General features: G+C 38.8%; 2 protein-coding genes across 5 annotated transcripts; one reads left to right on the top strand and one right to left on the bottom strand.

Moving 5' to 3' along the window:
- The first annotated feature begins 6,267 nt into the window (after window positions 1-6,267).
- On the top strand, window positions 6,268-7,663 carry LOC120293479 (MDIS1-interacting receptor like kinase 2-like). Its single transcript, XM_039312835.1, has one exon. The coding sequence runs from the start codon at window positions 6,296-6,298 to the stop codon at window positions 7,574-7,576; it is 1,281 nt and encodes a 426-aa protein (XP_039168769.1). The 5' UTR covers window positions 6,268-6,295; the 3' UTR covers window positions 7,577-7,663.
- Window positions 7,664-7,775: 112 nt separating this feature from the next.
- Window positions 7,776-9,079, bottom strand: LOC104444680. 4 transcript variants are annotated; one of them, XM_039312838.1, is made up of 4 exons: window positions 8,830-9,079; window positions 8,650-8,767; window positions 8,475-8,535; window positions 7,776-8,150 (listed from the first exon to the last, which is right to left on the bottom strand). In XM_039312838.1, exons 1-4 carry the CDS (start codon window positions 8,884-8,886, stop codon window positions 7,940-7,942), a joined length of 447 nt encoding a protein of 148 aa, XP_039168772.1. In that variant the 5' UTR covers window positions 8,887-9,079; the 3' UTR covers window positions 7,776-7,939. The 4 variants fall into 4 exon arrangements, with proteins under 4 accessions (XP_039168772.1, XP_039168773.1, XP_010056719.1 ...); XM_039312839.1 differs by having other exon boundaries at window positions 8,650-8,750; XM_010058417.3 differs by having other exon boundaries at window positions 8,650-8,718.
- Between the last annotated feature and the right edge of the window lie 3,910 nt (window positions 9,080-12,989).

The following is a 12,989-nucleotide window of genomic DNA, read 5'->3' as shown; positions in this document are numbered from 1 at the left end:
CCAAAATCAAGATGTCTTTGGGGGTATGTATGATTGTCAAGGAGAGATATTTCCATCTAATTGTGAGAAATTTCAATCGGTCTTGGATTTTGATTTCTACTTGATACCATCACTCGTAGTTGAATCACAAACGATTAATTCATCATGAATAATCTTTTATAACTCAACGAGCATGGTGTTAGAGACCAACAATACTATCATAGTCTTTCTGAAACGATTACAACTTCATCATAATGAACACCCATATTAATCAAGTGGATAATCAAGTGGATACTAAGCCAAGGATAATTTTGTAATCATCACAAATCACAAGGAGTTTCCCCAACAACTTCTTTAACGTCACATTGAGTTTGAGGGGATGTTAGAAATATTTTAGGTAATTCATTAAGTTTTACATATCTTACATTAATTGCATATTCTATCATTATATTACCTTAAATAATCATCTAATAAAATCTTTAGATAGACTCGCATACTTTTCATTATTCCATATAGTAATATGCAGAGGAATACACAGAACTTATACAATTCTTTCTTCAGCATTATTTCTTGACACATGGTCTTTTTTTTTTGGTCGAATTTGAGGGTTAGACTTGGTCAGGCAAGCAAGAACTAACTTCCAGTAGACTATGAAAGAGCAAGGAAACTTCTTTCCGATCGATGAAGTAGAATGAAAGACGAGCAACATGTAATCTCATGAAGAAAAAATCAAGAACATAAGTTGGTAATCAAATTGGCTTATCAAACATAAATCATGGCAAAAGAATTGTGTTTTCTTCTTGAGGCGTGAGCCGGAACGCATCCCCAGCACTGCTGATAATTCCTTCTTACTGTCTTTTCTAATCCCGTGGATTTGTCTCTATGTATACAATTAGAATCCTAGCATGGCTCATGTGAACCAAACCAATCTGAGGGGTAGCAATGTGAGATCATGCACTTTGTTCTCTCCTCAAGTACTAAACTGCAAAATTTTCCGTCCCCTTTTGCGATCTGAGAAAGATCATTCGACACGAGAACCCATCGCTTCGAAGCCTTCTTTTCTCGATGGGCTCTTGCGGCCCAATCAGCCACGTGGAATCCATTTCTTTTGTGCAGAACGACAGGATGACATTGGTAAAGCTCTGTCCTGAGAGATCTACAATTATCAACTGTGTCTTGTCCTTGACAATTCACTCGTCCGAAATCGGTCAGAGCATTAATTAGAGAGCTAAACAATATGGCCCTCGTTCATGTCTTTGGGATGGGCGAACTCGATGGTCTCGGGTGGGCCGTGAGGGTCTTACCCAAGCCCAAAGTTCTGGCCCCAAACAAGTTGATTGAGCCCACACATGAGATACAGATTTGGGCCAAGCCCATGCATTTGTGAGTGGACCTAGGCGGTTTGATCTATTTTCAAACAAGCTTAATGGAGAATTTCTAGAGTATTGGTGATTTGGCATCTCTTGGATACTTGGACCTTTCCAAGAACCAACTCACTTGAGCACTTTTTCAAGCAACACGTTTAAGGAGAGTTCGGGCTTATGTGAAAGACCACTATCAAAAGTATGCCTTAAGGATGCTCAACCTCCTCCATTACCATTGTCTTCATCCAAGAGGATGCAACAACAGAGCATGGTAGCTAGCTTGAGTGGAAGACAATGAGGATAGGTTATGCATATGAAATCATATTGGGATTTTCATAGCATGCATTTCGTGTGAAATTGAAAGACCCAAATGGCTTAAAGGAACTGTGAGAAGGACGGAGAAAAGGCAAGCCAAATGGATGAGAAAGCCAAAGCGGAAGGCCATTGGATTTCATGAGCTACAAGATTGTTGAGGAATTGTTAGTCAATAAGTTGAAGAATTGTTAGTCAAAAAAAGAAAAATGTTGGAAAATTGGTCCATGACGTTACCCTTACGATAGGTTAGAAATTTTTAGACTCTTTTCTAGACTCTCTCTCTCTCTCTCTCTCTCTCTCTCTCTCTCTCTCTCTCAATATCAGTTGAAGGATTGTTAGTCAAAAAAAGAAAAAGGTTGGAAAATTGGTCCATAACGTTACCCTTACGATAGGTTAGAAATTTTTAGACATAACCAATAAAGGCCATGACTTCCATGAACCATTGAACACGTACTGACCCAAAAGTCAACACATATAAAACTCCAAAAGACCTTGACTCCTTGATGGATGTATTCAAGTTCCTTCCAAACATGCACACTTGTTACATTCTTTCTTTCTTTCTTTCTTTCTTTTTTTTTTTTTTTTTTTTTTTTAACTTTTCATTTGGCTGATATAGCTTATTTAAAATCTCATTGAATCATAAAGCCAATCACTCAAATTACATTGGCATGAAATTAGCGCCATAACTTTTAAAAATCAATCACTCGAATTACATTGGCATGAAATTAGTGCCATAACTTTTAAAAATCAATCACTCGAATTACATTGGCGATTTTTCTTACTTGAAAATCTATCGTAGCATTAATGTAATATTAAATCTTCCAACATTTGGTTTAGAAACTTCAGTGCCTGATACCCATGGACTGGTCCTTGAAGGCATGGCCTAGGTCCACAGAGGTTAGGGTGGGACCTAGTGGCCGTGCCTAGGTACATGGCTCCTATGCTCCAGTCACTAGCGCCAAGATGCAAGACGTCGATGCTCATGCCTTGCTCTCCAGCGGCCATGCCTTAGTACCCAGCTCACACGTCTAAGTCATTGGACCCCGGGCTTAGGTTTGGGCCCATACATGCATGCGTACAATTTCCATCTACACAAGCATACCAGTTTAAAATTCTTTTTTTTTGTTTTATAAAAATGCTTGTTTCGATTCTAATTAAATCATAAAACTAAAAATCATTGATTTGCATGAGCAATATGTTTTGCTTGCTCCAAAATGAGTGGCATAATTTTTTGAAAACCAATCAATCAAGTTTTTTTTTTTTGTCAGTCCTACTCTATTCCTACACTACACCCACTCTCAGACTTTTGCCCTACCTCTTGTAGGGCGTGGGAGTCAAAACCCACTCCTGAAACTTACTCGTCCCCATCCCATTTCCCCCGAGAATGTGGGGATTTGAACTCCTCACCTCCCTCTTCCATGTTGGAAGAGTGGCCACTGGGGCGAATCCCAGTGGTTCAATCAATCAAGTTAATCAGCCATATCCTTGCTTGAAAATCCATCGTGGCATTAATTTAATATTAAATTACCCAACGTGGCTCGTAGGAAATTAATGCGGTGTAGGATTTGTCGGTGAAAAACTCACCAATGTAATTTAATGATTTGCTTTTGAAAGTTGAATTTTATTGAGATACAAAACTGCGAAATTCAAGCGATGTCATGACACCCTACTTGAGATTTTATTCGCATGAATAACCATTGCTGATTTTATTTTGTATGGTGTTCGATTGATACAATGTGAATTTGTGGATTGACCTTCATAAGGGTAATTGACTTGTTATCACACCTCTGAACACCTTGACATCTTGTTCAAAACAAGTTGTTAATTTTTTTTTTTTTTTTTTACATTAACAAAGTATCAAGATCGTTCAACTTAAATGAATGTCACAAATGCACACGATTTGCCTATTCATGTGCATCAAGTAAAGCTCCTCCACAAGGTGGCTAGGGAGGCTAATCTGAACGTGAGACATCGTGAACGAATCTATCATGTCTATATGAAATGTTTAATACTTGGCTAATAATTCAATGTTATTATTTGAATTTAGATCGAAGTCGTCACCAAATTATTCTAATGAGAGAGTCCTCTTTAGAACGATAATTTTTTAGATGAAAAATGCCAAAGATCGAACCTTTCCACGTATTCTTATTGGCCCAGCTCTGTCAAAATCTAATTGGTGCATCAATATTTTCACGGTCTTCTTAGTAGCTAATTGACCAAGTGCAATCTCGATACATAAAAAGAAATTAATATCTTGGATAAATTTCACGGTTCAGGGTACTTTTTGATAGAAACTCCTTCCTGTCTTGTAGAGACCCATGTGTAATCAATTCATGATTGATTTAACGGACCTAGATCGTCCATTTAAGGAGGAATATCAGAAGCCACCTGTATAAAAAAACCAGTCATATATCGACCTCATTGAATCTTTTCCGATTTTTCTATTAGAAACTTCATAATTATCGTCTGTCTTTATTTACTCAATAATTGGTGCAAGTTCTCAAATTGGTCGAACACAACGTGTTACATGGGGGTCAAAGAAATCAAATGAGAGAAGACTCTTGAAAAATATGGGTGGGATGGAAAACTTGTAAATAGGTTTTGGGGCCACCAAAATTGAACTTAGGCAAAGTATGCCGGAAGTTGTTTTTGACTCCAGTCTTTTTGTTCCACTGACCATTCAATTCCTTGCAATTTCTTAAAAGAAGAAAAGGCTGAAAAATTGGTCCATGACTTTTCTGATATGATGGGTAGAAATTTTTGGGACCAGATATCACCAATAGAAATGTTGTAAAGATCATGACTTTTCATGAACCATTGAACATGTACTAATCCAAAAGTCAACACATATGAAACCCCAACACACCTTGACTTCTTGATGGATGCATAAAAGTTCAAATTATGCATGCATTTGGTTAAATTATTATTATTTTTTGGCCAGTATTCTAATTTAATTTCTAATCGAATACTAAATTTAGAGATTGCATGAGTAGAGTATCTTGCTTGTCGGAAAATTAGTTTTGTAAATTTTAAAACCAAACACCTAAAATTACATCAACGATTTTCCTTACTTGAAAGTCCATTGTGGCATTAAATTAATATTAAATCATCCAATGTGGCTCATCGGAAAGTAATGTCATGTAGGAATTTCCAGCACGACAATCATTAGTGTAACTTAAGTGATCCACCTCGATAGAGCAGCTCATGGGAAATAAGAGCTAATTTTGTTTACATTGCACAATCAAACAAGGTATTAGCTCATGGGTATAAGGGTAATTGACTTGCTATCGCAACCTCAAAAACCTTGACATGTAGTCTAAAATAAGTTGTTAGCTTCTTCCTTTTTGGCTTCTTTTTTTTTTTTTTTTTGACAATACAAGGTATTTGGACCATTTAACTCAAACAAATGTCACGAACACATGTAATTCGCCTCTTCATGTGGATCTAGTAAAGCTCCATCCACAAGGTGGTTGGCGAAATTATTATGAATATGAGACGTTATGAAGGAATCCGTTGTATATAAATTATGTGTATAATCACTTGGCCATTAATTCAAGGTTTTAAAACAACATGAATTTGATTAAGATGAAAGCTATGATTGAATTATTTTGATAAGAGAGTCCTCTTTAGAACAATCATTTCTTATATAAGATGTAAATTCCATTAGGCCCCTCTCTCGAGACCAAATTGGAGTAACATGTGTTACACAACAAAATTCTGAGGCAGAAAAGCAGTACGTGCACGACCGAGGAGAGCAATTATTATTGTGTGTATGCTTCATGGAATGCAAAGTGTGAATTGGACCCGCACTAACATTATGGGGCTCCACCGCTTGGTGACCACATGATAATGATGTCTCATACAGGGAGACTTTGGGAGACTTCAAAGTCGTTTTGTTGAATTGGTCTCCACTCAAGTAATTTCTTTTGGATGACCCTTCTATGTATCATGGCAAACTCAGGCCCTCCACTTCCCAAGCAAAAGAAGAGTTCTTTCAAAGTCGTTTTGTTGAATTGGTCTCCACTCAAGTAATTTCTTTTGGATTGCCCTTCTGTGTATCACAGCAAACTCAAGTCCTCCACTTCCCAAGCAAAAGGAGAGATCCTCTCTCTCTCTCTCTCTCTCTCTCTCTCTCCTCCTCCCTCCCTCCCTCCCTCCCTCCCTCTCTCTCTCTCTCTCTCAAGCATGAATTTTGAAGGCAAACTCATCGGCTTGCGTGTTCGCCAACCGATGACTGCAACTACTTGGATCTATATTGCATTGGCTCTCTCCCACAACTTCCCTGCCCTTGCCACCAAAATAGAGGTAGATGCTCTTCTTCATAGTGGGTGGTGGCTCGACTCCGATACGAGCCTCAATGTATCACATTGCATGTGGCTTGGTGTTTCATGTGATGATTCCGGAAGCATTATCGAAATAAACATACCAGAACAAGGCCCACATGACTACATGGTCACAAGAAATTTGAACAACATGAATTTCTCTCTACTCCCGAATCTTGCCTCTCTTCGGCTGCCTAATAATCACCTCACCGATATCATTCCCCTTCAAATATGTGCACTCCGAAGCTCAGGCACCTCAACTTGTCTCACAATTACCTAATCGGTGAGTTACCTCTTTGTCTTCAAAACCTCACCATGCTAGAAGTTATTGACATTCATGATAATCAAATCAATAGTCCTATCCCTCCCGAATTGGGAAATTTGAAGAGGTTGATATACCTAGATCTCAGTTTCAATTTGCTTAATGGCATGATCCCTACGACTTTAGCAAAATTGAAGAACTTGGCACAACTCTATTTGCAAAGGAACTTCTTCAATGGATCAATTCCTTCAGAAGTAGGAGAGTTGAAAAGTCTCACTCATCTTGATTTGAGCCTTAACAATTTCTGTGGAAAAATCCCCCATGAACTTGGGAGTTTGGTCATGTTAACCTATCTCAATCTTCAGAACAATTCTCTACAAGGTACAGTTCCCGAATTTCAAATGCTTTTGAAATTAAATTACATCAATTTGGCCTACAATCATCTCACTGGAAATATTCCAAATAATCTGGCCCATGTTCGTTATGGATTTTTCCTAGGCAATGAAGGTTTGAAAGAGATTGAACTTTCCAAAAGAATCTCTAGGAAGCTTATGACTGTAGCTTTAACACCGAATATGTCTAGGGAGCTTATGGCTATAGTTATACCACCGATGGCCATAGAATTCATTTTCTATTTAGTTCTTTGCTCTTGCTGCATACTTCGACGTAGAACGATGAGGAAGCAATTGGAGACAGTTGAAAAAAATGGAGATTTCTTGTCAATATGGAATTATGATGGGAGAATTGCATATGAAGACATAATCAATGCAACAGAAGGCTTTGATATCAAATATTGCATTGGGACTGGCGGTTATGGTAGTGTCTATAAAGCTCAATTGCCTAATAAGAAAATCGTGGCATTAAAGAAACTTCACCGTTTTGAAGCAGAAGACCCATCTTTTGATCAGAGCTTCAAAAATGAAGTGAAACACTTGACGGAAGTACGGCATAGAAGCATAATTAAGCTCCATGGTTTCTGCTTACACAGGCAATGCATGTTCTTGGTTTATGAATACATGGAAAGGGGGAGTCTATTTTGTGCTTTGAGAGATGACGTTGAAGCGGTGGAGCTAGACTGGCCTAAAAGACTCAATATTGTTTGGGATATGGCACATGCCTTATCTTACCTACACCACGATTGTGCTAAGACAATTGTTCATCGAGACATATCTAGCAACAACATTTTGCTTGACAACAAATTCCAGGCTTTCCTATCAGATTTTGGCCTGGCAAGACTCCTAGAACCTAATTTCTCATCTAATCTGACTTCAAATATTGTAGGCACTCCTGGATATATAGCACCAGGTGAGCAACAATCCCTTATACTTTTCTAGAATGTTATAACTAGAGGTACATACCTAGATCAATATACCTTACCTGCCATGTGGTAAATAAAATTGTGGACAATTTATCATGCTAACAAAATTTATCATTTGATAGTGCACTAGCTAACATTGAGAACTTGGTTTAGAGCCTCATATAATTCATCAATGTTTTGTTCTATTTTGCAAAGCTTGCTTATGCTTTGGTTGCTAATGAGAAATGCGATGTATATAGCTTTGGAGTGGTAGCAATAGAAACGATAATGGGGAAGCATCCAAGTGATATCATCTTAATGTTGCCGACACTTTTCCAAGATGATATTATGCTAAATCAAATATTAGATCCACGCTTGCCAATTCCAAGACAGAATTCTGTCATAAGAAGTATTGTTCTGATAGTTTCTCTGGCGCTTGCTTGCTTAAGTGGGGATCCAAAGTCAAGACCCACAATGAAACAAGTTTCAGAAGCTTTTCTAGCTCAAAAACTTGCATTGCCCATGCCCTTCCCTTCAATCTCACTTGCGCGGCTCCAAGAAAATAATCAAAGAGTATGGGGGAAGGTGGATCAAGAGAAACTTCGTCGAGCCTACAACAAAAGCAAGGACCATGAAGTGTTTCCCCCGATTCTAACAATAGATTCCAAAAAGTGATGAGTAGATTGATAAAATGATGCTGCAAATTGGTGATCGTGATTAAGGATATGAAGTATACGGCTCGTGCAATTTAAGTAATGTCAATCTTTTTTTTCTTTTTTTTTTCCCTACAAAACTAGTATGTTTGCATGTTTTCAAAAGAAAGGAAGGAAAGATGAAGAGAGTCACAGTCCCCCTGAAAATGCGAATCTTTATTTGGAGCATTTGTCAAAATGCTATACCAACAAGAGAGAACCTATATAAACGAGAGGTGTTACCTAACCCGATTTGCCCGCTCTGCAACACCCATCCGGAGACCATCGAGCACTTGTTCTTGCTCTGCAAATGGACAAAATATATATGGGCAGATCCACAAATCAATCTAAACTGTAAACCCAACATCATCTCCAGATTTGATAAATGGCTGATGGAGAGATTCGAAGGGAGCAATACCCGAGAATGAGCTTGTTGTGACGGTGCTCTGGTTTGTATGGAAAGCTCGAAACAACTTCATCTTCAGAGCTAAGCCACCGGATCCGAACACCATAGTTGATATAGTGCAAGCACATCTCTAAAACTTCAGTAGATGGCAGAAGAAAAAGGAGGCAAAGAAACCCACAGATCTGAACTCACAGAGAAGATGGAGACCGTCGGAGAGAGGGTCGATGAAATTAAATGTCGATTGCTCATGGGTACAAGGAGAACATGTCGGATCGGTAGCCGGAATACTGCAAGATCAGATCGGACAAGTCATCGACGGCTTCATGCGAGAAGTCCGAGCTTCATCCCCTGTTCAAGCCGAAGCCCTAGCGGTCTTGCACGGGTTGGAGTTTCTGAAGTTCAGAAAGGAACTGCACGTGGGAGTAGATGGAACTGAAAAAGTACAAAAGGAAAATGTGAAGTGTGAGACAAATAGCTTGACCGTAGAGCAAAGCATCATGGGCTGGGCTGAAATTCCTTGCAATGCGAAGACCATAATCGAGTAGTGCAAGGAATATTGGCCCATTCAGTTACGACGAAGCTGGCCCATTGCTCTCGGGAAGCCAATAAAGCTATAGATTGGCTTGCAAAGGCGCACAGGACTAAATCGCTCCCTCAAAATTGGAAGTCCTTTCCTCTTTCAACTCTTTTGGAAATTTTATGTTCGGAAACTTATCTATTGTCTTCTTGTAATTCTTGTATTTTATGAATGAAAGTAACTATAAATAAAAAATAAAAAAATGGAAGGATCAAGTCAATAGAAAGTTCAATCCCAGGATGCTCTTCTAATGTCGAGAATTAGACAAATCAGGTTTCCTCCGAACTGCTAAAAGAAAGCTAAAGTGGAAGGAGATTATTCCGTTCGAAATGAGTCAATTCTTGATTTTGTCCACTGATATATATATTTATGATGTTTTCCCATTTCGAACGCTGGGGTTATGTCTGGAAAGTTATGTTGATTAAAGACTTGTGTCCGTAAAGGTGTCTAGCTTGGAGAAAGCAAAAAAAGAGGTCACCTATGATGAGCATAACATGCAACATGTCATTGGTCATACTGATTAATATAGCATTCTCCTACAACAATTCAATTGTTGCTGCGTGAGCACCTTCGAATAAGTTTAGGCTTAGCTATTTAGGTTAATGTGAATCAAGTCATTAATCAAGTCAACACAGCCCATTTGACTAATCAGGCCAAATTCAGGTTACATGGATTGAACTCAAGTACAAACATGACAAACGGGGAGAGAAAATTATGACAGAAACACGATTAATACAAATTCCAATTAACTTGTTAGAATGTTGATTTCGAGTCATGTCCAAAATCACAATCCTTAAATGATAGTGTATCGTCTTTTGGAACTAGCAGTGACAAGTTTTCAGCATTTCATGACTTGCCTTATCATATTCAAGCACTAACATTTTCACGTGCGGATTTGCCTCGTGTCTCTTCTAAACTTGCTCATGGGCTGATCCATTCAAAATCGAAGTCTGGCATAATTTCGTCATCCATTTTAATCCATTTCATATTAAACAGAAACAGAATATGGATCAAATTTTCCGGCCTAAAGTAGTTGCCGGTGGTGAATCTCTAGATGGGTAGAGTATTGGAATAAAATAGCACTTCCAGGCCTGAGCGACCGAGGCGTTCGGCCATGATTAGGTCTACTACATCGTCATCTCATTGAAGGAATGGCGGGCATTACTTGCATTTCCAAAGTAGACTTGGATCGATCCACGAGCTTCGATGGGCTTAGGCAAAAGGTGAAGATAACATTAACAGGCGGGCTGTGCCAGGAAGTGGGCTAAAACTCTTGTCCAAGCCCACCTACAAATCGAAAGACAATCGGGCCGAGGCAAGAACCAAGAGGCAGAATTGGGCTCAAGAACAGCTTAGCTTGCCAGTCCCGCTAATTAAGAAAGAGCTGATTGAGCCCAATCAGGCCCCATCCATCGAGTCAAAAGAGAAATGCTTACATGACAATATACCATGCGAATAATAGCCTATTTTGGACTGAAATAAATAAATAACAAATAATTAAAAATTATTGCAGGGTCTACTTCTTAAAGAGTTTATAGCTCACAATATGCTGTTAGAATAATATTAGCACAAAGACTGTTATATGGGCAAAGCCCCAGTCAGAATGCATTGTCGAGCTTGCCCGAATGATGGCTTGCTTGGCTCATTGGATTTCTCATGTTGTGATCACTTCTATTTGCAGAGATTCTTCTAAGTGGACATGCTCATTGAGTGGGCTTGGGTGGGCTCGGCCTACTTGAGCCTGGACCTCTTAGAGGTCATGCCCGAGCTCGAACTTGTGGCCTTGCGCAATTCCCAACCCTACCCATCCGGCTACCTTCTTATTTTTAGTTTTTTTTTTTTTTTTTAGTATTTCATCTAAAAAATAATTGAAAAGCTTGATTGAGGTGAGGCTCAGCCATAACTCCTTTTACTTGCCCTATACCTCCATCTTGAGCCAATTTAACGTTGGCCGTGCTAAATTTGTACGAGAATGGATTTAACGGAGCTATTCCATCCGAAACATGAGATTTTGGCTTCGTTTATTATGTAAAACATTTTCCTCATTTTTTACATTTGCATAGTTTAGGAAAATGATTCAACAAAAAACCCATAATTAAATTCAGAAAAATATATTGTTTAAAAAATCAGAAAATAGTTTCCATAATATGACTAGAGAACATTCTTTGGATAGAAACTTTGGCACTTGACACCTGTGCTTAGGTCCTCAATGACTGAACCCAAGTCCACCGTGGTTAGGCTGTGACCTTGGTGTCTTGTGCCTGGGTACTCGACCCATACACCCCAATCACCAATGCTTAGGCCTAACACCTTGGTGCTTGTGCCTCCCGAGCGGCCATGCCTTTGTACCTAGTTCCCATGTCCAAGTCATTGGCCCCTTGGGCCTAGGCTCGGGCTCAAGACCCCAATCTGACACTTGGGCCCAGGTCCATAGAGGTTTGGCTCAAGACCTTGGTGCCTGTGCACAAGTCAAAACCTCAATGCCAATGCTATTGTCCCCAGCAACCATGTCCAAGACCCCAATGCTCATGCCCAATTTGTTGACGGTCATACTTGGATATTAGGTTCTCGTGCCCAAGTCCCTCTCAAGGTATGAGACTATCAAGGCTGAGCTTAGGTCCCTAACACTCATGCTCAAATTTCTAGTGATTGCGCTCGAGAAATCCTAGCTCTTATGACTGACCTCAACAGTTGGATATCCCTTATATCACATGATTACTTCATGTCTTTTTAGAAAAATAAAATCAAGTTTCCCTTCTCAATTCATGGAAAATAATTTCTTGTACATTTACACATTTGAGGTAAACATCGAAAATATTGTCATTTTCCTAGAAAATGACTTTTTGGAAAATATTTTCTAAAATTGTCAAATTTTCCGTGAAACAAATGGAGCCTTTAAAGAGTCTAACTTATCTAGGTTTGACTTGTGATTTGAGCTTTAACAACTTCTTAGGAAGGATCCCTGTTGGACTTGAGAGTTTGGTTGAGATGAGGCTCATGGGCCAATTTAACAAGCTTGACCGTTAGTTTGATAAAATACGGCTGCAATTTGGTGAAATTTTTTAAGGATATAAGATTTATATGCCGTCTACAGTTCAAGTCATGCATTAAACTTTGTCCAAACTATGTCATGAGAGGCAGTGTTAATAGGACGGTTGTTGTTTACTCTTTTTGTGTTTCCAATAAGATTGGAGTGCATGGTCAGTACAATCGATTTGATATTTACACATAGTGCATTGGAATGACAATGATCTTTTGCTTTATAAGTCGAAGCCTTGTGAGTCAAAAAAAGAAAAAGACTGGATAATTGCCCCACGACCTTTCCCTTAGGATGAATTAGAAATTTCAAAGCCTAACACCACCAATAAATGTGCAGGCCTAACATCACCAATAAATGTGCGCAAAGACCATGGCTGCCCAAGAACCATTCAAACGCCTATTGATCCAAAACTCAAACACATGGGAAACCCTAAAAGACCATGACTTGTTGAGTAGGCACATGTCTATTCTATCGTGTAGTTATGATCTATGGTCGCAAAATCATCACAAAACCCCGAAGACCTTGATTTCTTGATGGACATGTGCAAGTTCCATCCATACATTCATGTTGATTTAAATCCTTTTCTTTTGGTCGGCACACTAATTTAAACTCTAATGGAAACCTGAAAGTATGGAATTTAGAGATTCGCACGAGCAGAGTATTCAACTTGTTGAAAAATTAGTGTCGTGACTTTTAGAAACCGATCATTTAAAGTTCCATCCTTGATTTAATTTA

Source organism: Eucalyptus grandis, chromosome 5, assembly GCF_016545825.1.
Source record: "Eucalyptus grandis isolate ANBG69807.140 chromosome 5, ASM1654582v1, whole genome shotgun sequence".
Lineage (NCBI taxonomy): Eukaryota > Viridiplantae > Streptophyta > Magnoliopsida > Myrtales > Myrtaceae > Eucalyptus > Eucalyptus grandis.
This window is presented reverse-complemented; position numbering and strand designations above follow the sequence as displayed.

Bases quoted from the DNA above. Each gene is read 5' to 3' on its own strand.
- LOC120293479 (XM_039312835.1), top strand. From the start codon at position 6,296: ATGCTAGAAGTTATTGACATTCATGATAATCAAATCAATAGTCCTATC.
- LOC104444680 (XM_039312838.1), bottom strand. From the start codon at position 8,886: ATGAGCAATCGACATTTAATTTCATCGACCCTCTCTCCGACGGTCTCC. The intron at 8,768-8,829 runs GTGAGTTCAGAT...CTGAAGTTTTAG, and splicing joins CGACGGTCTCCATCTTCTCT to AGATGTGCTTGCACTATATC. The intron at 8,151-8,474 runs GTAACACCTCTC...CTTTTGTTGTAG, and splicing joins GAGCGGGCAAATCGGGTTAG to GCTCGACGAAGTTTCTCTTG.